We start from the raw sequence: 26227 nt of genomic DNA, 5'->3' as shown, positions 1-26227 counted from the left end.
CAGAGGTTAGTCAATCAGTTAAGCTCTGATACCTTCAGCGTTGCAGTATTTCAGTGAACATTTTATGCCTCCAGCCAGAATCCACTTAATCCTGACCAATTTGTGAATTTCCTCTCTTTTTTTTTTTTTTTTTTTTTGCCAGGCAATATTAAGGATCACACAAAAACAACTGAAAATGAAAGACTGTAGTCAATAGCACAATATTTTTAAGGTCAAAATTCCCAGTTGTACTACTGATTTTAAGTAGTATTCATGTGAAAATCAGAACTGATCTCATAAAAAACCTGTCCAGCAAAGTAGCAATCTCTTTGAGCCATAGTGTTACCTAATTAAATGCTAAATTTTGACCATCTGTCATTTTAATCTGTGAGTTCTCCTCACAGGTAAAAATAAACCAAGGATGTAATGTTAAAGCAAGTCTTAGAGCTGTGGTGCAACCCAAGTAAAGGGAGTGAGGGGGTTTGAGAGCATGTGGGAGAGGGGAGAATTAATACACAGCCTGTCTAGGTACACAGGGAGGCTCTACATCACTTGTAGGAAAGGCACTGGCCGGGACACCCAAGGTGTGCACAGCAAGATCCCGTGCCCTGGGCAGTGGCTGGCACCTGTTAGCTCCCCCAGAAGAAAGAGGGTTAATAGATCTGAGAGATGCAGGATGTAGCTCCAACTTTGCTGCTGTGCCAGACTAACTACACATTGTCCTTTGCTCACAGCTTCTTCCAAAGCCATAATTAAGCTCTTAGTTGAAAAAGAAGGGGAAGAAAAGAAGTAATTATGTCTTGAGGTCAAGTCTTACAACAAAAATCAAACAGAGATCAAATATCCCCGAGACTGTTGGAGGAGTTTGGTTTTGAAATTCATGGCTGGGGCCCATCATTGATGCAACATTTTCATTGCTATTCTTACAAAGTAGAACATTTCAACATGATTTTAGTTCAATGACTTTCAAAGGGAACACTGCACTTTACACAAGAGGAAGCCTTACCCTTAGCCTTCTCTCAAAAGTGGAGATATTGCCTTTGGTCTGCTCCCTCCTTTGCCTCCATTCAATGAGATTTGAGTTATGCTCTCCAGGAAGGGAAATATTGCACTTCCCTAGCGTGGGGCTGACAACCCCTGCTAGAATGTGAGGTTCCGTGTTCAGTGTGATTTCCATTCCACTGGCAAAGGTGACTCTCAGAGACCCATCTGGGCTGACCCGGTAGATGTTCTGTGTGTTATCTGTCAAAAAACAACCAAAACCAGGGAACAGAGAGAAGTTCAGGTCTGCAGATTTACAAACCAAATGTTAGGTGCAACAGAGCTTTGTTAGCCAGGGAGGCTACAGACAGCTGAACACACACCAACTGCAGTGTGAGTTTTGCAACCTCCAGGTCTTCCCATGTCTGAAGAGGGTTTTTTTACATGGCCTGATGATTTCCATGTGAAGGTTTCCTGCAGCAGGAATAAAGTATTTTTGCTTTCAGCTTAAAATTATGTAAACCCATAGGCTGAGTATTGACCACTGATATTGTGACAATTTTAGCATGTTGGGATCTGTCAACAGGTTGAATGATTGCAAGAGTATGTGAGGTCAAGCATGAAAGCTATTTTCTAGATGTCTAGGGTGATGGCCAGTCTCCCATTCTGTCCCTTTTCCTTGCACCACTGTACCAAGACCTGGTCAGGTTGGGGCTATGTAGGCAGGAGGTTCCTGCAGTTCAGCTGCCAGGGGGAACTCCACCATAAGCCTGAGAGTTTAGTGCTAACAGACAAAGCAAAAGTCTCACCCTTACAATGAAGCTGAACTCACTCTAGTTAGGGACTATCCAAAGCATCTTTTTTTTTTAAGCTGGTCCACACAGAAGTCACCAGTCCAGCTCTTGAGGTGTAAATGCGTGGAAAACTGTTGGGTATGCCAGAAAGTGAAGATAACTGGATGTAAAGATACAAGACTGGTTGCTCACAGGGTGCTTTGTGATAGTGTTGCAGAGATATGGAAATATGCTAATTATATGAATTTATAAATATGACAGGCATAATCATAACTAGAGCTGTTAGTTTCTGGCACTGCCCATAGTATGCAAGCATTTTCCTGAGACAGACTTTGATAATATACCAATTTTGAGAAGTTTCAGATTTAAGGACAGACATAAAATCAGGCAGTAGATGAGGCAGAGTGTAGATGGAGTCACTTGGACAAAGCCTAACAGGTGACACAACAGTATAATATAATTATTTCCACTTATGCAATGCTGAATCTGTCATGCAGTAGTAGAGAGGAATGAGTGGGTATCTTGTGAGGTGAGTTCTTCCTATTTTTTTTCTTATAGATCAAAAGTTGAGAAGAAGAAAACTTCTGTGACGTGCTCAGTTACAAAGCTTTTCTGTAGCAGACCTGGAAGGAAATCAGAGAGCTATTTCCCAGCACCTGCAAAGCCTGAACAATCCACTGACAACAAAAAAAAACCTCAACAAGGACAAAAGCCCCCAGATTGATAAAACTGTATAAAACCGTATAAAACCAGACCTTTGGTGATGAATCTGCAAAATCTGGAGGAGGACACTGGGGCATTTCCATTAGGCTGAGAGCAATTTTTTTTTGAGAGATATGACATTGGCAGGGGAATACTGTGAAGTCTACAGGGGTTGAGTCAAAATCTCATCCCCAAGGTAGTCACTAGCAGAGGTGGGTCACGTTTTCCCCCTTCCTACAAGCTCTGTCACCAGGACACAGAACTACCAGAAAGAATTCACAGCATTGGACAAATAAGGCATTTCAGGGCTAAAATGTCAGTGGAACTTGTCCTTCTTCTGGGAATTATTTCTGAGAATAACAAAGCTCAGCATATTAGAGTTTATTCCAAGTCCTCCAGATACTAAAGCAGAAAGCAGCATGTAAAGGCTGCAGACAGCAGAGATTTCAATAACTAGATTCCATGCACAGGATTCTTCTAGGAGGAAAAGAATTCACTTGTGGTTTGTTTCTAATTGGTACCCCAGGAGAATTGTAAGCAGTATCTAGCTGTTTGTGCTGAAGCAAGGAAGAAACAAATGAACTAATTCTAATGTCCTTCTTTTTGGCAAACAGTTAAGAATGCACTAATGTCTGGGGTTTGAAACACAATGATTAGGGGAGAAATAACAGAAATGCTTTCATTACCTTGTTTTAAAGTATATATTGTAGAGGTAGCTGAGAAGTTTGTGGCTGTGATCACATTCTCTCTGTTTGAAGTATCAAGTTCCACTCGTGTCAGTTTTTCAACGTCGCTGTGGAAACTGCTGACTTCCCCAGTTGGGAAGGTTGCATTGGTCAGATGGCCATCAGAGTCATACCTGCAAGACATGATGTTAAAGAGCCATGAAAGTACATAACTATTGTCATGTAAAAGATTTCTAAAAGCAAAAGAAGAGGGAAAAAAGTAAGAAGCATTGTCAACACTGTGCAATAAGTTAAAAAGGTAATAGCTGTTCCATTTATTCACTCAAAACGCATTCTGTCCCTATTCTGAATTCCTGCTTAGAGGCTCTTTCAGTGGTGCTGGATAAAATACGACTGGAAATCTCTAAGATGGCACCTACATCACTCAGCTTCTGACAGAGGTTTTCTGTGCTGGTTGGGGTTTCCCCCACTGGGCTGTGATGCAGGAGTGAGGCCACTGGAGGTCACTCGGTGTTCAGGCAACCAACTCAACCCCAAAAAGGCGTTTTCATACCCATAGGATTAAATAAAAATTCTTACATTCTGAAACATTTAAAAACTGCCTTTTGTCACCGATGGGTGAAGTGCATAATAAGAATGGTGAATATAAAAAGGGGATCTAAAGCGTAACAATAGCGATAAAATTAGATTGAAATCTGCAGCAATTAAGTTGCCTACATGGGTTTTACTCTTGTGTTACGTTTCCCACAGGCCTACTCAAATCAGCAGGAGTTTCTCATCAGAAGTACCAGCACCAGAATCTAGAGCACCACATTCCAGTTCACCTAAACTTCATCAGTGCTAAAGAAATTCTTGTAGTTTAAGGTACTTGATGTGAATCAGGTCATGTTATCAAAAAGTCAGTAATTAATTCCAAAGCTCTGGAGCAGCATTTCTAACAGGTCTTTTTAGTTCTACCAATATATTTGTTCTTTCTGATAGTTCATACAGAAAGCAGTGCAGAACATTGCTTGGTGCTTGATACTGTTTCATATTAATGCCTCACATCTTAAAAACCTTATTGATGCTGACATGTTTTTATGCATGTAAGACAACTCACTGATATTGCAGATGTGTTTGCATGAGCAAAAACAACTCATGTTCATAAAATAGAAACTTATTTGTGCAGGTAGGAAAGCATAATTAAGTTTTCAAGTTCTATTAACTGTCTCCTCTCATTGACAAAACTGGCAAAGCTGCAGTGCCTTCAAAGGAGCTCTTCCAATTCACATCAGCAGACAATGTGGCTATATCCTTCTCTTTAAGGTGTTGGCATAATTTCCTTAGGATCTTTATTTGACCCTAATTAGTCAGACAAAATCTACATGTTACAAGAAGTATTGGTGAAAAAAAGTCAGGATTTTTTCTCTTCCTTCCAATATTAAAAAAAAAATAGAGTAGCTGTTCTTTTCTGATGAAACACTGGAAAATGAACTAGTGAGCATCTTGTGGCTTTTTTGACAAATAAAATTAATCAAATGCTAAATTCAACATAATCTCTTTTTCAGCTCTTAGTGGCCTCATATACATCACACAACTTATTTACATTCTACCCTTATGCTGCTCTGTGCAAGTTGACTGGGTGCCACAGGCAGCGATTAAAATTGACTCAGATCACTACTTTTCATCATTAGAAAACTCCATGAATATTGGGCAGTTATATTTCATTTACTGCTTGATCAAACAGATATGACAGCTTGCTACGGTATTCGGATTTACTACTGTATCATAGAAAAATCCCCAAATAATGCATTTTTAAGGTGCAAATACAGCCAGTTTATTGGAATGTACTTGTGCACAAGACACAGGATCCATCTTCACTAAGGATCTAGTTTTGCTGCTGATGAGATACAAAACTCCCTGTGTAGCTGAAAATGGGATAAACTGTTCCTGGCTGGCTGGCCAGATAGGGTACTGAATCATAATGAGACAGAGCACATGCCAACAGGCTCTTACTCGAGTAGATGGTCCCACTGACTTCAAGGAGGACATGCAGAATAGTGTCTCAGTATCGATTCCACAGCGTGATCATCTAAAGGGTTTTTTTTTTTCCAGATTGCTCCAAGAAACCCAACCCTCTGAGGACAGGTTCTGTCACCTTCCACATGATGAATAGCAGCACACTGGGACTCAGCTCCTGCAGAGCAATGTCCTACCCATACTAATAGGGGTGGAATCATGACATATTTCTTAATGTTAATTTGGGGCTCAGTTATGCCACTGTTAATCATGTCAGTGACCATTTAATCATGCAAATAATTGCATTGATTTCAGTACCCACATGAGAAAGTGTTCACCAATATTTGAAATGCACACATGGGGATATAGCTTCACAATCCATTTGCATTTCTATGTGTAGCACAGTTAAGAGTTATATCATTTCAAAGGGAAAGCGGTCTAATTAATTTTTTCAGAGAGAGTTGTTTCTTGCAGGTGTTTTCTTGTCCTTGATTTAATAGAGGCCCAGTGCTCCCCCTCCCCTTTTACAGCCTTAATGATGCAATATTAAAAGAAATCTAGATGACTGAAAATTGTACATTAGCTATAATTTTATGCAAGAGCTCTTTCAGTACTTCCATTCCATCAGATTAGAGTAGATGGATGACAAGTACTTTTGTAGGTGGTTTTCTACCTCTTAATAATTTCCCTCTGTGAGTGAATCTGACATATAGGTAGATGTTCTGAACAGTTCATTATCTTTGCTCATATTCCCAAGTATATGTGATACGTGTTGTTAAACAAACTCATCTCTATTTCAGCTTGACAGTGCCATGGGTTGAACTTTTGGATGGGAATGCAAATCTAGCATAAGCAGAGAAGATGATTCCAAGCAATTTGAAATATGCTCACATGGTAATTCTCTTAGTTCCAATGCTACGTTCATATAAGAGCTTGCAAGCATTTCACATATAAGTAAGCCCTTCAAAAAATTCCAATTTTCAAGCTGAAATTGGCTGTCAGTACAGAATGTGACCTGTCTGGAAAATAATATCTGGTTAAAGGATAACAAAGGACCATCACAGCCCATGACCTATTCATGGCAGCAGGTGAGCAGCATCTCCTGAAAGCACACCGACTCAGCACAGTGCTGATTAGAGCCTCCTGCCCCTCTGACTGCAGCACATTGGGTGACATTCTGTGACATTCTGTGTATCAGTCGTTCAGGAACTCGTAATATATTATGAATATGACATAAAATATTGGACTGAACATAAATATTAATGACATGGCTTCACCATTTAATTTTGTTATTGTTTTTGCAATGCTAAGAGTTGTATTTCTGTTCATTTCTGTTCTGTTTCGTTGACTGATCTAGGCTGGCAGAAGTGTGGGGTCATGCAAAGTCTGGACAACTCGAAGCATTGGTGAGGACAGTGTTGCCTATCCTATAGTTAAACCTGTTAAAGCATGTAAAACTGTTTCATTTAGCAAAATTTCTTGTTAATCATATACAGCTTATCAATCCTCCCAAGGCACAGGTATTTCTTCATGAAGAAACCAATATTACATACAATGGGAGGCACTTGCAAGCAGGTAAAGTCCTTTAAAAGATCTTACTACACTTGAGTCATACTTTAACAAGAAGAATAAGCAAAAAATGAACTTTCTCTTGGTTTGTTCTCTCTCTGGGACCAGACCAGGATGTTCTGACTGCATCTTTAACTGTCTTGTCTTGCTTTTTAGAAGTCCTGTCGATGGTCTTGCTTTTGAAGCCTCTTCTTATATATACAGCCTTTTGCTATTACATATCCTTTTGCTATTATGTATCCTCTTTCCTGCTGATAGAGACAAGCTCCCTCTTGTCTTTGAATATTCCTTCCACTGAGATTCTGAATTTCCTCTGCAACACTCCCTTCTCTGATGAGTATGCTAATTTTCCTGGTTTTGTCTTGCTGAAGAATTTTGCAAATTTCTGATTCATATCACAATTTGCCTCTACCTCTTCAGTTACAAAAAAATCTCCACTATCATATTTTCATTTAGAGAAACAGATGCACAATATGAAAGTGCAAATGAAGTATAATTTCAGGCAGTTTCTGCTTTACTTAATGGGCACAATGCACAGAGCTTTTACATATGACAGGCTTTGGCATCTAAGAAATTTCATTTTAAAAGCTTGTGCAACAGCACTATTTGTCCTCTCTCACACAGTGTTAGTAGCAGGGTTTCTTTTTAAATTACTAGAACTGTCAAAAAAGTTTCAGTATTGATCTAAACTACAGTTCCTTGCGTCAGGCATTTTATGTTATGGACTTACTCATACACAGTTGTCCACCCGTTTTCATCACTTTTGGTTGCTAAAAGCCCCGTGTTTCCAGGATATGTCATCAGAGCCAGGTTGTAGCCTTGGGCATAAACTCTTTTCAGAACCCCATTGCTGCTGATTGTCAGCCAGTACACTTGGCCCCCCGGCACGACGACCCACAGGGGCAGCCCACTCGTGTCCCTGCGGATGTGAACCGAGTTCCCGTTGCTGCTGGTGATGGTGCCAACATCCCCCTCCCCACTGTAGGTGAAGTTGTAGATGTAGTCCCTGGTGATGAGGTTCAGCGTGTGCAGGTGGGTGCCGTTGATGGTGAACTGATACAGCTCCTGGTCTGCGGGCGATGCGATCTCGTACAGGTTGGTGTCGCTGAGGTGAGCCTTGTTCCGGCTCACGGCGCGGATGCGAACGTTGCCGAGGTCTGCTACGTACAGCGTGTCATCAGGAGAGACTGCTAGGGAGGAAGGTGCTTTCAGCTTTGCATCTTTGGCATATCCACCATCACCTGGAGGAGAAATGGTAATTTTAGTAATCTCTAATATCCTTATTTAAGCTGTTCCCCTAAGCCTGACACACTGCCTCTCCTCAGTATCATTTACAGGTCAATAAACGGATATCCTCTTCCAACTAATTGAATCCCTATTATCTAAGGTTGGTGCAATTCTAAATTAGTCTCAATGAAGACAAACAGGAATATAAATTATCGAATTCACAGCATTTTTGCTAAGCCCCAAACCCTGCTGTTCAGGAAAGCTTTAATGCAAAATTGTGAAAGAAAAAAACATGACACCTGAAGTTTAATTCCCTGCTTATTGTCTGTTGGCATGTATTTATAAAGTGAAATTGTGTTATAAATAAAACAAAAAGAAAATAAACCCCTGTAATTCAGCTAAAATGACATTGAAGTAAAGATTAGTTTATACTTATTAAAAACTCAACACTACAGGAAAACAAAATAAGAACACAGTAGTCAAAAAGTGCCTCGAGAAACAATTCCTTTCAATATCTTTTGACAATTTACTTGTTTTGTGTAATTTAAGGTTTGAGGAGGGTATTTGCATTACCATGGGCTGTATGTGCCTACCAAAATGAGTTTACATGAGCAGGACCAGAAAGAAAGCATATTAAACCTTGCTCTTAGAGAAAAACATTACTGTGTGTGTTGCTCTCTTTCTCCTGACTGAGACATGAAATTTGCTGGAGTGTTCGAGCATAACCTATGCTTCCTGGGAGATGGACAAACTAGCAGATCTTTCTGCCAAGCTGATCCTGCCTTTCCCCAACCCAGCCCCGGCACAATCATTAGATTTGCCACAGTTTTTAATTTTTCAGCACTGAGTATAGTTTCACTCAATAGGAACCCTGAACAGGATTCTTTTCAGCACTGGTCTACCATAGCCACCACTAAAGCTGGCAGCCCTTGGCAATGCACAAGAGGCTTTGATTATCATTGCAATGCTGGGTCAGCAACACACCTTCTCTGCAAGACCATTTGCATTTTTTCCTCTCTGTTCTTGACATACTTAATGTTTTCTTGTCAGTAATTAACCTTTTACTTGAAATGAGAGGCTTAAGAATTATGATGACATTATTATGGAGCTGAACATGGTGGTTCTTAAGAGATGACAAGATGGCAACACACTGCACACCTCTGTATGGGAATGCTGTCCTTTGTCCCATTCTGAAATATGTTTTTATGAAATAAAAAAGCCATGCTTTGTTTGGCTCATGCAGGGAAGAGAACCTGAGAATGTGCAGTGGTGGATTGCAGGCCTGGCACTGGCTCTTCCAGCTTAAAACACACAAAGAAGAAATTCTGCACACTGTGTATTTGCACCATTTTTCTGGTAGTGCAGTGTGACTTGAGTGATGAGAAGGCATAAGCCAGTGTTTTGCACTGGATATGAAACACCTCAGTACTCTTCTTGGTGAGAAAGGCTGCCTGACCCAATAGCATTTAGGTACAATCTGCACTGGAGCTGGTACCATATTCAACCTGGGCAAACACAGCTGAAACAGCAAGGCAGACTTGGAACTAATTCTCAGTGGTGTGTCACCTCTGTATCAAAAGAGGGAAAGCCAGGACCACCCTGACATTCCTCCAGTGGTAAGTGGAAGACTCACATCTCAGAAGCCAAGGGATTAAATCCACAAAGGTGTGTCGATAAGGTTTTGAGCTATCCAAGGAAACAGAATCATTGCTTTTCTCCCCTTCCCCTTGTCACTTTGCTAATCTGCACCTGTGTCAAACAGATAACAGATATCCCAACAGATAACAGACAGGAAATAACCAGCATCTCCTTACCTGAAAAACAGTCACAATTAGGATCAATCTTGCAGTCACAATCTGACGGGGCTCCAGCAATGACAGAGATTTCGCCATTGGTTGTGACCTGTTGGATACGGTTGATCTTCCTTTCATCCGTCTCTGCGATGTAGAGGATGCCGCTGTGGGACACGGCGATGGCCCTGGCTGACTCCAGGGTGGAATGGATGGCCACCTTGCTGACAATGAAGTGGTCAATGCCTGGCACCTGGCAGTGGATGGGGCGCCCAGCAATAATCCGCACACGCCTGTTCTCGGAGATCTGCAGGACAATGTTGTTGTCCAGGACATACAGTGAATTGTCCAGAGGGTTCACTGTGAGGTCTGTTGGCCACTCTAAACGCACCTGGAAAAAAACATTAAGAGGAAGGCAGGGAAAAGAAGGAAAAAGAATGATTAAGACAACCATCTCTGATCACCACATCATCAAGGCACTTGGCGGATTCTCACAGTACTGCTTCTCTAATGCCTTTAATTAGGTTTGGAAGAAGTTTCAACAAGCATACTCTTTTTTGAGGTCCCACTCCAGTGTGGAAGAGAATTTGATTTGAAAAGTAATTTAGCACCCTCTGAGAGGTATTTGCACAAGTCCATTAAAGTGGGAACTTTATTATACCTATGCAGTCATGCAAATAAAAACACACACTTCATGTCATGCAACATCAGCCAGAAAATTTTCCAGGTCTGAATGTTATTGTTTCAAGGTTGCAGTCAACGCTGGCAGAGTGGAAAACAGTGAGAGGTTGTCAATGTCGTAACACTTTAATTGACTGTTAGCACAAAAGGAAAATGACATACTAGAAGAGTAGGACACATTTTCACTATTTATTTACTTAGCAGGAAATGTTAATAAGACTTATATGTCACAAGAAATATAAGCTTGTTAATACTTTGTAACAAAATAATACACCAATATATCACACTTTGCATGATACAGTAGCCGAGTCTTAATTATTTATAATGATTTTGCTTTGTGAAATCAGTATTTCAGTCATGGATTAAGTAAATTCTTCATACTTAAGGTAGCTTTTGGTCTTTTTCCATGCAGGTGAGAGTGTCAACCAAGCAAAGTTTCCAAATCAAGCTGGAAGAAATAGTAGAAGACTGACCTCACTCATTTGACACTTGTTGCATCAGCATCTGGGGAAATTAAACATGCTCCAAATTAAAGGTGGGGCTGCCTGTCAGCCTGAAAGACAACCAGCATGCAGGCTGCTGATTGCAGCATGTACTGGCCAGACCTGCAAAGCCCTCCCTCTGAGAAAGCTCAATAGACAGTGCAGGATTGCTGAACTGGGAAACAACAACAGAGCAGGCTGGTCCCTGTCCCCCACTCATGGCCAATGGAGGATTTGGACTGCAGCTTGCCTATGGAAAGGTCAGAGAACAACTGAGCCCCCGAGATTTCAAGAGAGCATATTTTTGTCTGTTTCAGGATGCTTTACTTGTTGTTATCCTTCATGAAGAGATGGATGCTTTTATCTGAGTGGAATTTTTCTGTTCTAAATATTTCAGTCATCAGAAGAGAATAATTACCAGGCTAAAATGTAAAAGTTTTATATGCTTTATATGCCACAGAAGCTTTTATTATTTCACTTACTGATTTTGATGCTGGTTTTGCTCATTTTTGCACCGTGCTAATTAAAAGCCCTATGAATGTAGAGACTGCTGATGCTGATACAATGCTCAGCACTGAGGAACACCATATGGTGGAGAGTGTGGCCATCTCTACCCACCTGCTTGCCTGGGGTCAGCTCAGGAACCAGGCTGGAGGCCAAGTCTCTCCCTTTCTCAAGCAGCAGTATTTCCTGAATAATCTCATTTCCAGAAGTACATTGCTGGTTTGGTAACTGATGTTTTAATAACATGAGGGCATTGTGGCTACCTTGTCTCATCCTGCGTGGTTACCACACAATTAGGAGCAATCCAATTCTTCCTTGTGCCCAGTCCATTTTCCCAGACAGCATCATAACTGGCATTAAGACTAATGCTTTGGGCTCAAGATTTCTTCTGAACCAGGTGGTCAAGTCCTTCCAAATGATGATAAATGTGGTGAAACAGTTGGAAACAGATTCCTCCCATAACAATGCTGATTTCTGTGCATGTGTGACTGCCTGGATTCCACCCGTAAAGGCTGGTTTACACACTGCTGTTAGCTCATGCTTCAGCTGAGATTTCACTGGGCACCAAATAAAACTCTTCAGTTAACATAAAAATCTCTACAAGGCTATCTCAAGGAAACTTGGAAAAACCCCATATTTGCAATTCACCTTTAATGCAGAACAACTGATTGCTCTGTTAAAGCAGATGGATTATTTTTAATGCAAACAAACACATTCAACTTTAGGGGTCTCCACAGATTGCAACGCTATACAAAGGATCTTTGATTAACCATAACTGGATTACTCAAAATAAAAAATTAGGGATGAAACTATCTGTCTTTGTCTTCATGACCTTGCCTAGCACCTGCCATGTCTCAATAGCTGATTTTCCTTTGTGGACCAGCTACACTGCCTTTGCCCAGCAAATAATTTGAATTCCTCCCACTGCAAAGGTAGGTTTGGTGTCCTGCAGATAAACAGGTACTGGTTTGGGCCTAAACCACTTTTTCTCCGGTTGATTTGAGTCTGATTTGGTTTATTGAGATAGAATAAACTCTTACGCAGCTGCACATTTAATTTGCAGAAATTTGCCTAAAGCTTAGTCTTAACAGCTGTTAACTGCAAGCATATTTGCTTTTGTACTGATCACATTTGTGAATCTTAGCTGCATTGCAGTAAAAATAAATAAAATTTTAGTTGGGAACATTCAAATGATTTTGGTAACTACATGAGAACTGATGCCTAGCTCTCTGCTCTGCAAATCTAACTGAAGGTAGGCCTACAGCTTCTCCTTCCTGGGCTTAAAGTGGTCATGGATGTATCAATGGTTTAATCTCAGCTGAAATATTAAAGGTAGCATACACCTGTCTGGAGATTGCAGCATAAAACCCAGCTGCTGCTCACTGCAAGCTTATGCTAGTGAAATTGGAGGGGAAGAAAGGTGAAATAGGCCAGTTCAAATCAAACATGCACACTAACACAAACCACTGAGCATTCCTAAACTGAAGAAGAATTTCACAGATTTTAAAAAAAATCTGCACTGTTCTTGACAGGATCAGTCTTCATGACATCTTGAACAGGTGTAAGATGGGGCCGCTGCTGTCCCACTTCATCCCTTCTCCCAGAGCAGCCCCCAACAGCAAGGCCAGTTTATGTGTTCCTACAGACAGCAGGTTCAAGACAGTTTGCTGGCTAAAAACTAATCACCTAAATCAGCTTAAGCTGAAGTTTAACTGCACCCTCAGGTTCCCTGTTACCTTGAAAAGTCACTGGTTGTTTACTTCTCGTTAAAGCAAGCTGCCCTCTGGCAGGTTCTGTGACCAAACCATCAGTTGTGCTTCATTCAAAGCCAATAAACATATTACAGAGAAGCACTTCAATTCTCATCTGATATGACTGTGCCTATTACAAAGGTTTTTCAGACAAAATCTCAGTTAGGATTAGAATATTAAATCAGTTAATAGACCTTTTAATTTGAAGCAGTACTTCACAGGTCCCTGTAAAAAATCCTCTCCCACATATGTATATTTTTCTTGTAACTCAAAATTGCACCAATTCCAAGCATTTCTTCTTGCATTTAATGGTGGTGGTTTTTTTTTTTTTTTTTTAGCAGTGACCAGAAATGGCATTGCTGATTATCCCATTATAAACAAACAGCCAGGGTTTGTTCAGTAGCAGTCAAAACTTCACACTCTTCACAGACTGAAATTTTCAGGTGACGATCCTGGTTTGGTTCATGGGAGACTTGAGTATATGCAATGGAAATCATTGACAAAACAAGTGAACCCTTGGGCAATGAGACCTTTTGCATATAAGTATTAACATGTCAACTTTTCTGGGAATTCAGCATTTGACTGTCAACATAAAGGCTCCAGCTAAATCTAATAATCCATCTCTGGTTTGAGAAGTACAAAATTAACACCCACTGGTCTGGCTTTCTAATACATTTTTTCATGTCAAGTGCTCTGGAAAACACAAAGTGCACTACGGTGGCTTCAGTTTAAATGAATTTTCACTGGGAGATCTACATTTAGGTAGTTAACTAGCTCTCAGACCTGAATCACATTTTTGATGTTTTTTTTTTTTCTTGCAAAACACATGTGCTTCTATAACTATCTACCTACCTATCTGGTTTTGAAATATTAAAATATTTTTCTGCAAAGGAATCTCTGCTCCAGCACCAGGACCACCTTCTCCTTTCCTTCTTCACTGACCTGGGTGTCTGCAGAGCTGTTCCTCTCACATATTCTTACTCCTCTCTCTTGGCTGCTGCTGGTATTGCACAGGTATTTCTCTCCTTCTCAAATAAGCTATTCCAGAGGCACTACCACTGTTGCTGATGCCTTGGCCAGTGGTGGGTCCATCTCGGAGCCGGCTGGCATTGGCTCCATTGGATGGAAGGGAAGCTCTGGCAGCTTCTCACAGAAGCCACCCCTGCAGCCCTTCTGCTACCAAAACCTTGCCATGCAAACCCAGTACATTTTCCTACAGCAAAGCTTTACAACTACATAAATGAGTTTTTTGCAAAGAGGCATTGCCAGGAGAGTCCACACTCATATACTTAACCATACATGCCCACAGATGTACACACATCTACATGTAAGTTTGTGAAGATTACTGTTTCACTTTTGGTTTTGACCACATGGCTAAAACGTTTTGCACATTTTGCATAACATTTGACAACTGTGCCATTTTTGGTACTGTTTTAAACAAATCAGATCAAACAAATTACACCGTTCATATCAAAGTAAGAAAAGTAAAAAGCGAAAAATTTATCCTTGTCTGCAGATGCCAGTTTCAAGAGCTTAACTGTTTGGTTGTGGGGGTAAATTTCACTGGGATAAGTTTCATTTATCATGGATTAAAAGAAGCTGCATAAATCCCTAAAAAAGCTTCACCATTGCTTTGATTTCTTGCCATGCACTGCTTGTTTATTTTGATTCAATTTCATGTAGTAGCATGAAATTCATGCCAAAATTTTTCTGATAGTCTTGACTGATGGATTACTTCCTATCTGTGCCACTCAGCTTCAAGCACTTCTGTTTATGCTACCTTTGCCTTTATTCAGGTCTACAATGTGCACTTGCAGCCATGCTTATAGCCTCTTCCATATTTCTCTTTTGATGCTAACTTCCTTTTATATCTCCTCTAATTTATCATAGCATCATAGAATATCCTGAGTGGGAAGGGACCCACAAGGATCATTGAGTCCAGATCCTGGCCCTGCACAGGGCAGCCCCAAAAATCACACCATGTGCCTGAGAGTGTCGTCCAAACGCTTCCTGAACTCTGTCAGGCTTGGAGCTGTGACCACTGCCCTGGGCAGCCTGTTCAGTGCCCAACTACCCTCTGGGTGAAGAACCTTTTCCTAATATCCAACCTAAACCTCCCCTGACACAGCTTCATGCCATTCCCTCGGGTCCTGTTTATACTCACTTTGGATGTTGTTTCCGGGCCAAACCTTTTACTCACCACAATGTCCTTCTAAACAGCGTTTTTCTCTCTTCCTTCTCAAACCCTTCTTTCTCCTTCCTCCTGGGACAGAAATGGCTTCAAAGAAGGACTTACACAGGCAAGACATTAGGAGTGAGCTGGTAGTTTACAAGGCTGAAGAAGACTGGTTCTGCTTTCCTGAGCTCTTTACAGGATGTCTCACTACATATATTTCTCTTTTTTTTCTCCCCATTGACAACCAGGGATATTTTTTCATCATTTTCTGTCAGTTTGCTCTCACTCTGGGCTCTTCCTTTTGTTGACACTGACACTGTCAGCTCCTCTCAGCAGCTTTGCTCCTTTCTTAATGGCACACAGAGACACAATTCAGCTCCTGCAGCCTGACACTGGGGAACCCTTCCCTGAGATGGGATTACACCCTCATCCCATGCTGGAGGAGCCTTTGTTTCTCATGCTCCTGATGCTGCATAGTATAAAATCCAGAATTATGCAGTTCAGCTGTAGCAGTCCCTGCCCTAAAGTTCACAAATGTTGCTCTCTGCATTCATTGGTCCCCAGTGAAAAACCCAAATAAAATGAGTTTTGCAGCCTAATGACTGCTGTTTTCTACCCTGGGCTGGGAAAGCAGCTGTGGCAGGTTTACAGATGCAGTTCAGAGGTCTGAGGCCACCAGTTCTCCAGGATCATGGCTCAGGTAGTATCCCTGCCAACCTGCCTTTGCCATCAATTATTTCCAGCAGATGAGGGACCCACTGCAGCAAGGCAAAGACAAGGCACCACTTCAACAGTTTTCACTGCTTGTCTTCGCCTCATGCACCACAAGATTCACTGTGCTCTCACTTCACAGCTCTCCTTTTGTTTCATAATTTCTTTTTTATTATTTTTTTCTGCTTCACAACTTCAAAGACTCTATCTGGGGTCTACTAAATCGATAGGAAAAGTTGATTTCTATGGGGACAGTTTTAACACCGTCTTTATTTAACAATAGAGGGAATATTATCCAGCATCACATAAGCACATTGACTATGAAAATCAATGGGACTTAGATTGCTAAGCCGTTTTAAGTCTGTTTAAACATGGTACCCATGGTTTACACAGGCTATGAAAGAAACACTTTGTTAAATGCCCAGAAGGAATTTCCAAAGTATTTTGAGCAGACTGGTACCTCTGAGAGGAGGAATCCTAGACTCTTCAATTAAAATCTCTCAAAATAGTCCATGAATTTAATTCTAACCCAAACACGTCTCCAGAGCTGGAGTGGGAATAGATGTCCTCCAAACATACTGCTGCAGGTAATTTGCATGGCCAAAAGGAGGGAGTGGGATCAGGTGGAAATTCAGCTACCAGGACTGGCTCCATTCTGCCTCCCTTTCTAACTTGCATTTCCAGGTCCTGGAGCTCGTCAGACAAGATGGCACAAAAGTAACATTGCATAAATCTTAAGCTTTGGCTTCATCTTTCCATTTTGGGCTCAGAAGTTCTGGATACAGAAAGCCAGTGTGCTGCCAATTAAGACAAGGTGAAAGGTATATCTTGAAAAGCTTTAATTGAGACAGTAATTAAGACTGTTTGAGAAGAGTGAGGGGCTGGAGCTAGCACATTACGGTGGCTTTTGTTTCCAATAACTACTGAAATTCATAAGAGCATCTGGCCTGAAAAATGAGAGGAAGAAAGGATAGATAAAATGAAATTTCTAAAATTGAAAAAGGCAAAAGCCCTGTCTTTCAGCAATGCCTGCTACTGTGAAAATATCACCCAAATACTCTGACTCTGCCCTGAATCCTGAGTCAAACTCAAAATGAAAATTTAAATTGAATTCTTGAAATGAAAACTTCCTACAGATTTGTGCCCAGGAAATCCCCTGTCTCTGCAGGATCGTGACCTCTGACAACAGCTCTGCCCTGAGGAGCAGAGCTCCTTTAACCCCAGGGCTCAACAGAAAGTGGGATGGGGGAAGCGAAGGACGAGGAGCCGCTGCCAGGAGGTTTCCAGCCAGGAGTGCAGGAGCCACCACTGCTCCTCAGCTGGATCAGGGCTGTAGAACACATTTCCACAAGGATCAGAAAAAATGCCACCTCCACAGCTTTCACAAGAAAATACAAATTCACTTTTGTGCTTTAAGCTTTCCCTTAAGAGTTACACCATTAAATTCACAAATACACTTCTGCAAGGGAAAGAAAGAAGGATGGGAAAAAAGGCTATTCTGCAATTCATGTTTATGGCAGGCCATCTTCTACGGCAAATTCCTACAACACTACACAATTCAATAGTAATGTTTTTTTAAAATCCATTTTAAGAATTAACTAATTCTTTACTAAACTGCAGCAGAGAGTTAAAACAAAACCACTATAGCAAAGTTTCATGATCATCTTTAAAATATAAATATTTTTTCTAATATATATATATATAAATGGTAGGCAGAAAAAGCAACAGAAGTAATGAGTCCTTTCTCTTACAGAAATTAGCCCCAAGATCAACTGTTATCATGATGTGTTTTTCTGCAACTAATCTTTCACAACAGATATTTCCACTGAGCAAAATGAATGCAATCAAACTACCTCTGATGCTGCATTGAAAGCAAACACGTACTGCTGTAAGATTTCAAATAGCTAACAGAAAAAATTAGACACCTTGCATTTTGCAGAACAAACAAGACAACTGCATTCCGTTCAGCAATCCTTCTGTGTGAGCATTTACAGTGATTAGATACTCAGAAGACTTTGCGCTGGAGAGTGTTTGATTCTAGTCTGAGACTGTAAGCAGGCACTCTGCTTTAAATTTCTGTCAGCTCAGGGCTTTGGTTACTGCTGTGATGCATATTTGAATATGCATTGTCAGACTGTGCCAGAAAAGCTTACAAGGATAATGTTTAGGACTAATGTTTTTCCAAGCAAAATTCAAGACATACCACTCAACTCAAAGATGTATCTCAAGCCTGGGATGGATAAACTTGGATGTAAAAGGAGAGGCGTTTTCTTGCCTTCCAAACAGGCTCTAGAAAAAGGATTGTAAAAGAGCACCTGAAATTAGTTTTGTAACAGGTTTCTAATGAGAACAACAAATAGTTTTTGATTTTCAGTAGCTGAGCTCTAGATCTAGAAAGGCATAGAAAGGCTCCAGGCCTAGAAGCCAAAAGGCTCCACAAAAGTGCCAACAAGGTTTCCAAGCCACCCCAGGAGAAAAATCTAGTGATTTTTGGAGCTGTGCTCCAGAAGCTACACATCCTCCTGCTCCAAAAGCTGTATATCTAGAAAAGCCCCACACAAAAGTGCTAGATGCCTTCAGAAAGACCCTTGACATCTCTAGCGAAGTCCTAAATATCTGGATCACAGGCTCTTAGGAATTTCTACACCTAAAAAGCAACAGGAATTTCTAGAGAGCACTATGTCTAGAAATGCCCTTTTAAAATATCTTCTTTTCTTCATTCCTTCAACCCACAGACAAAGAGACTGAAGGAAATAATATAAATCCTTCTGGCTGGCTGGGAGCACACAAAAATCATTTCACAATGAAATTAGTTCCTTAGGAGTAGACTACTTATACAAGTTTCAACCATGTGACCTCTTCTGATTCCCCAAATTTTTGGCACACCTTTCATGAGCCACCCAACAGACTTATGGTAGCAATAGCAAAAATCACATTGGTTTTGTTGTCACTATTGATACAGACACTGGATTATAACTCTGAACTGGCGAGAAAAATAGAAGAAAAAAGAAATACATATGGATGGAGGACCTAAAGGGTTTTACATCATATCATGACTTTCCCTGGTTCTCACCAGAGACAACTACATGCTGTTCAGTTTCCTATTTTGCTTTAAGCAGTTGATTGAATGGCTATTGAGTGATGTTCAGACATTTATGATTTTCCTGCAATGTGACCTACATTGCTAAACTTCATAAATTTATTCTCCAAGGCAGTGTATCATTTTGCATGCCACACTCATCCCAAAGGAAGCTATCAGCAGGAGATGAGGCCCAGTTTGTAAGAGCTGAATGTCCTTCAGACATTTTTAACTAATTTGTTTGTAAATGTATTATTGTCAGAGTAACATACTGCATAAAATGGTGCTCTCTATCATTCTGTTTGCAGCTCTCTGTGGCCTAAACTCCATAATGCACAGCTCTAAGCATACTCTCTGTGTGGCACGCTACAAATGGGCACAGCCCATTTCTGTCTTGACATTTGCAATTTTTTTTCCTCCACTGACACAGTGTCTTTCATTATTTTTTTCCTTGGCACAAAAAAAGGATAGAAAAGATGCTGCAGCAAACATGGTATCTTGGAGAGGGGAGATCAGGCAATCTTAGCTGTCACTGCCCACGCTGCAGCTCCTGCCTCGGTACTATCTGTGATTGTCACAGATTATGTTGGTTTAACTTCAGCAGCTTGTAAGTACAACTCAGGGCAAACCTGGTCCTAATAATAATAATGGAGATACCACTAATAGCTCCACAGCAACCCTTCTTGGTACTAAAAACTTTTCAGTCTTTGTTTACAACCAGCTTTGAGACTCAAGAAGTACCCAGACAGCAAGGGAACAACACCATACAACTGGATTAGAACAAAAGGAGGGGCACTGCCTGCTTGGCTTTCCTCTGCATGCTCCTGCCAACGCCTACATTCCCTGCTCAGCAAACCTGGGGCTTGGACTTCAGGATATCAGGGACCAGCTTTCACTATCTGATTACTTATGGTAGCTCTGCAGTATATGGAGAAACCACACACACCTATACATATACAGACATAGTTACATTTGCATATATTGGTATAGATTATGCATTAATATATTCCTCATGCTTACATTTTGTCCACTGTGTATCTTCAACAGATGAAAAAATCAGATGTAGTAACCAATATATCTCGACCCATTGCAGACTCCCCCCAGTCTGGCAAAGCTGTACTGAACATTTTCAGCAGTGCAATTCAGCACAGTAGATGCAGCCTCTACCAAAAATAACTGATCCACTCGACTCCATCGTACTGAAACCAAATTTAAATGAGAGAGATAATCAAAGGCCACTTGCACATAAGGAATAAAAAGTGGAGAATTGAGAAAAGTTGGTTGCTTGTGAAAGACTGACAGAAGAGCCCAAAATAAGGCAGCTTTCTCATCTGGGAACCCATTCCCCGTGGAGCTGAGAGAGGGTCAGGAGTTTGAGGAGCTGGGCAGTGTGCTGGGCCTTGGCCATGCATGGTTGGTGGGTGAGTTGGAGGAAGTCTGGGGGTGGCAAGGCAGCTTGGATGAGTTGGAATTGGTGGGTGGACATGTGCAGGGGCTTTGTGTGTGTGCAGGAAGCATTTGGTGAATGTGAAGTTTCTTTTAGTCAGGAGGATGTGCCTGAGAGCACCTGAAGAGCAGCTCCAAGTAGCTGAGCTGCTACCTTCTTGCCAGCCATTCACTTTTTACAGAAGTTTCTTCCTTGAGATTTCTCGTTAGAAACAAATGTTTGAAAAAAGAATTTAAATCTGGCTCTGTGTAGCAAGAGAAAAGTCATGAGCAGTCTGTCAGGTCTCCTTCACTTCCCCATCAAGTGTCTAACACTGCCTCAACAATCAAAGAAAAAGATGCAATTGCTGGAAGAGTTGATTAAAATGTACACAGTCTTTTACTCACTAGTAATGCATTATTTATGGCAGATAATTGAAATAAATTGCTGTTTTGCAGGTGCCCAATACAAAAAGAGCACTTGGGCTTTAAGGAAGAAATTGCAGTGTGACTTCATTGCATACTATCTCATGTCTATGACTAATATTTCAAATTCAGTGATAGAATAATTTGATTGGAATATAAATTAGCTGTACTGAAACCACCTTGTTTTCTGGTTGATATTCTAAAAATCACATTATACACCTACAAGTTTGATTCACGAGCTCTCACAGACTTTTTTCCACCGAGGTCCTAATCCTATGAGCCTCTTTTCTCTCAGCTCCTGTTGAAAAGAGGCTATTTAGCTGCTCCTCTACCCCTGGGAAAAGATTATTTTACCTTATACCCGAAGATCCCTTTTTGAAAAGGCTTTTCGCTTGGTTTTGGATGCTAGTGACTGCTTGTTCCTGCATATGCCATTATGGCTGGAATTATTTTGTATAGACTTATGGTTTCCAAAGAGTAACACTTAATTAATTGGAGGGAGGATTCATTTTTGAAAAGGTTTGAAAATGCCTTGGTAAAGACCTGTTCTGGCTTATTTTTCAGAAGTACATACTTTCCCATGGGATACAGTTGCTCCTTGCTACACACTCGCCTCTCACTACCCTTTCAATTAAGCTTGGAGAAGTCCTGGTTCCACTGAAGTCAGTGGCAAAACAGTTGCTGACTTTGCTGGGGCCATGACTTTCACTCTAGTTAGCTTCTCTGGTACTCTAGCAAAGCTAGAGAAGAAAGAACATGAAATTAAGCAGTAGAGTAAAAAGAACCAGAGAACAAGATGACTTTATAATGGAAAAAAAATAACAGCTTTTGTGAGCTCCTTCATGCAGCAAAACCCAGAAAAAACTAATAAAGTTCTCTTCTAAAAAGAAAAAAGCTCTGAAAATCTTCTATAAAGGAAGACTACAAATAAAAATATAAAGGTCTATAAATTGTCATTTCTGCTTTGTGTGCTTTTTGTTCAGCAATTTCACAAATACATTTAAACGTGATTCTGCAAAGCACTGAAAACCACAGTTCAGTGATTTGGAATATTTATGCTGAATTAATTACACATAATTAGAAGAGCATATTAAAAGACACACACAGGTAGAGGATTAAAGGGAAAGGAAGAGCAGGAGTAGCTTTTCAATACCGTGCTACAGTGAAAACAAAGTTGCTCCTTTTTGATGGCAGCTCTCTAACACAATTAGAATATTATGCATCTACTGTTAAATAAATGTCTTTTGTGCTTTCTGCTTTTACAAGAATGCAGTTTATACAGCCGAGTATGCAGAGAAACATCTAAAGGGACAGTGCATCTTCTGACCTGCAACGCTAATTAAATAATCAGCTTCATATAATCCTGCAGTTGCTCTGCAATATTCTATTCTCAACCTGGCTTAAAAGTATTTCAGCCTAGAATCAATTTGGTTTTTGTGCTGGCAGCTCACTCCTCCTGTTCTCACCTGGTCATCAGATCATATTTTTGTCTTTCACATTTCTTTTCCTTCTTCCAAATGTACCCAGTGAAAGTTCTGTTCAGGCTGTTCTTGCTCTGATGAGCAGACCCTCATTGCTGCTTTCAAGTGAGGTCACCATGTCCTGGGAGCTTTTTGTTCTGCTCAAAAGGCTTCCACAATGCCGCTGAAGCATATTGTGCCTGTGCAGATGCTGGTGGGGAGTGCCTGCAGCACTTGTGACTGCGGGAGCAGTGTCAGCGTTTGCATTTTTGAGATATATACTACATTTTCAAGCAATTCTGCTCATCTCTACTCCTGCTTTCCAGCAGTCTGTCTCTCACTTCACTATTTCAAGTAGGTCATCAACAGCATTACTTATTGCCCTCTCCCCTCTCCTCCATCATTCAAAGCAGGTTGTCCAGGACACAGCATTCTTGCCACGCTTGGGTCGCCTTTAACCCCTCTTCTGGAAATCTGCCTTTTAATTTGACCTGTGCAAGCAAATCGCCTACGTAAGTAACACTGTCACATTTTTACAAGGGAGCAAAACATTTTGCAGTGTCACTGAAGTTTATGTGAAGCAACACAATATAGATGGTTCCCTCACGTGGAGAATTGCTGAACAAAGGCTGATGAAGTGCAAATGTCAAGAAAAAGTCTTCAAACCAGACCTTTCATTCTGGAACACAGCAGTGACAGTTATTAACACCATCAATCAGGTCGGAGCTATTGCTTTGGCACAGAACATCATGCCCAGTGGGACTGACATAAGCTCGAGAACAAGGCCATGGTTACAGGCAAAGAAAAAGCTCTTGGGATTCATTTTCTGTTGACTTGCAAATGTTTGGTCTCTGTATTTGCAGTGACTGTGCTCGAGATTGGTTTAAACAGCTCCCAAATACAAAGTGCAACCACTCGCACAGATATAAATGACTTATGGTTCAGAGTGGTGGAAATTCAGCCCACATATTTCTCATGGGAGGAAAGATACAGGATGAAATTGCAAGATGGTAGAAATATCTGCTAATTCTCTCTTCAGCTTTCACCATAGCAGTGGAGGCAGAACAGCAAAGCTTATCACTCAAGATGAGCTGTAGTGTTTTTACTTTCACACAAAACCTCCCACAACGTCAATATAACTTCCAAGAACACTGGATCTGATGAAGTCTGGTTTCCTAAGGACTTCCATTGCATGGCTGACTGACTTGGGAGTTTAATAAGATCCAACATGAAATGAAGCTTTTCCTGTGAATGGGGCATTTATTACATCCTGAGTGGAATCTCTGGAGTTTAATAAAAGAAAGCTTATGCTGTAATATTTCCTTTTGAAAGGGCACTTTAGGTCTCTGTCCTCCAACTGGATTAATATTTTTTATAGAACGTGTAGGAATTTAATTGTTCTGGAGGCTGGTGTTTCTCTACAAATTTGTTTGAAATTGGCCCAAGCTTTTGATGATTTTGATTTATTGTGAGGAAAAGAACACTGACAAACAGACAGACATACCAACACAATGTGCTCTCATGTGCTATCAGTAACCAGGGTAAAAAATATCTGTATACCCCGGGGACGCGCAAATACTCAGAGAGTGCGTACATGTGAGAAAAAATGCAACCTAGAGAGGCCTCTACTCTAGACCAGCATCCAGCCCAAAGCCATCAGGCAGTGAAACAGAATGATGACCCCGACTCTTTGTCTTTCTCTCCCCATCCCAGTCCTTTCCCTTTACACTCCTGTTGTGATTTGTGGCCAGGAGCCCCCATCACAGGTCCTGCTGCAGCCAGCCCAGTGCTGGGGCAGGTTTGGAAAGGAGTTGACAGCCCAGAAGTCCAAAAAGGCAGTTGGAGCATTTTAGCTCAAAGCTGGTTTAGAGTACCTACAACAGCCTTCTTACCGCAAGGGTACGGGAAGGTAGGAGATGTAGGCAGTAACTCTGTTCTCTCCATTTGGGCTTCAGTCTGACAGAAGGACATACTCAGTAGTCTGTACCACTGGGAGAATAGTCAGCTCAGTCCATGGGGCCTTCAGCTCTGATGCAAAAGTATAAGGTTCAAAATGGGCTTATTATTAATTTAATTAACCTACAACAAAAAATCTTCCAAAGAACACATGAAGAACAGGAGCCAGACCTAGAGGAATACAAGGATGGAGTAGCAGGGGCATTCATCTGAAAAGTCTGGCATTCTGGGTGGTGCAGATAAGTGTGGTGAAAAAAAAATCACAGAACAAATGAAGACCAACACCATTTTTTGATATTCCTTAAAAAGTGTTTTGCCTTTACAGTTTAGCTTTTGTCCATGTTCTAGTGTTTAGGGATTCAGAGGCAGCATTTTCAAAAAATATGATCAGTTCTATCAGAATGAGATACTGGAATAACTAATTTTAATGTAGGTGTCTGCTAAGATCTGAGTGCCAACGGTGAGTGTTGAATACATACATATAGATATTCATTAACATAGCTCTGAAGAGCCACTTTCTTTAGATTTGCTCCTTATCAACTAATCAAAATGATCTGTGCTGAGAAGAAAAGTCATCCAAGTTTTATACATGCCAAAACAGTACTGAGAATGCTGGCATACCATATAAACACCTCGACTGAATGCCCTTTTCCTTCTAAATTCAGATTAACATCCCCCCAGTGAAGTATGAGATCAAAGTAATTAATCAGAGTTTGGTGGGTTATTTGCCACAACATGTAATCTTTTCAGCCCCAGCTGTCCTTCCCTCCCCCGGTTATGAATTCAGAATATTATGCTTAAGAAGGAGAAGGTGGTGAATAACAAACACAGAATGATTAATAAGAAGTAATACCATGAAAACTGATATTGGAATAAATGATTAAACCCTTTCATAATCAACTCATTTATTAAAGTGAATGCCTTTAAGTGAAAGCTTGTCATTTATGGTGGTGTTGCAATGGACTCTATGTGTTTACTCCAAGAATATATTTCTGTACTTCAGTAAATTAAGAAATACTGATTTTGGGCAAGTTGTTGATTTTATTGTCAGAACAAATTCAGCTTTGAGAAATGATTTTATTAACCTATTTCATAATTCCCTATAAACACACAATTTGTGAGCAACCCACATTCTCTTGATTTAAATGTCATTTGTAACCTAGCCAAAAAGTAATTTAGGTGGAGATGGGCCAAATTCATTTTTCATTTATGTTTATGCCATTCTGGAATAAACTCAGTAGTCTTGCAAGGATATACAATTGTTTCTGACTAAATGAAAATATCATTCCCTTATTTTCATTGATATAATTCCAGATTAACATGCTTGACTTCAAGGAAATGTGATTATTTAATAGGGTTTCTAGTTATCAGCAACAATTGTGGAAGAAGATGATGGGCAAATATGATACAGTTACTTTTCAGAATGTGCATTCTTGGCATTTATTTCATGTCTATGATTTACTGTGTATGTGAAGAACCTCAAAGGTATGGATTTTGTGAAAAATTTCAATGAATAGGTTTACTTAAACCCTCACAAAACAAATCCTACGAACAAGAAATGCTTCCAAAAGCTCTATGTTGCAGATTGTTCACAATATGACTTCACTTACCAGTGAGTAATTACACAAAAAATTATACATTATCACTATCCTTAGAAAATGAGAGTGTCCACTTTTTAGGGATGTATTTATATGCCATAATTTATAATTTTTTTAGAATATTTACTGTACACATTGACAATTCAACTGAAGATTATCTCAATCTATATTGAGATATTGGGAAAATCTTGATTTCCCAGAATGCTGAAACAATTGCAAAATTTTAAGAAATGTATAGCAATATTTTCCTGC

At 40.4% G+C, this 26227-nt stretch overlaps 1 protein-coding gene across 7 annotated transcripts in view; it reads right to left on the bottom strand.

Annotated features, from left to right (window-relative positions):
• The window catches only part of TENM1 (teneurin transmembrane protein 1), a 755935-nt gene that overhangs the window by 18133 nt on the left and 711575 nt on the right, over positions 1-26227 (bottom strand). For all 7 annotated transcript variants that reach the window (XM_064669852.1, XM_064669856.1, XM_064669858.1 and 4 more), the window contains 4 exons: positions 9751-10117; positions 7440-7950; positions 3143-3315; positions 986-1221 (listed from right to left, as the gene is read on the bottom strand). In XM_064669852.1, the coding sequence (XP_064525922.1) occupies positions 986-1221; positions 3143-3315; positions 7440-7950; positions 9751-10117 (1287 nt within the window). The remainder of the gene's footprint in view (positions 1-985; positions 1222-3142; positions 3316-7439; positions 7951-9750; positions 10118-26227) is intronic.

The sequence above is a fragment of the Pseudopipra pipra genome, chromosome 13 (assembly GCF_036250125.1).
Source record: "Pseudopipra pipra isolate bDixPip1 chromosome 13, bDixPip1.hap1, whole genome shotgun sequence".
NCBI classification, from domain to species: Eukaryota; Metazoa; Chordata; class Aves; order Passeriformes; family Pipridae; genus Pseudopipra; species Pseudopipra pipra.
This window is presented reverse-complemented; position numbering and strand designations above follow the sequence as displayed.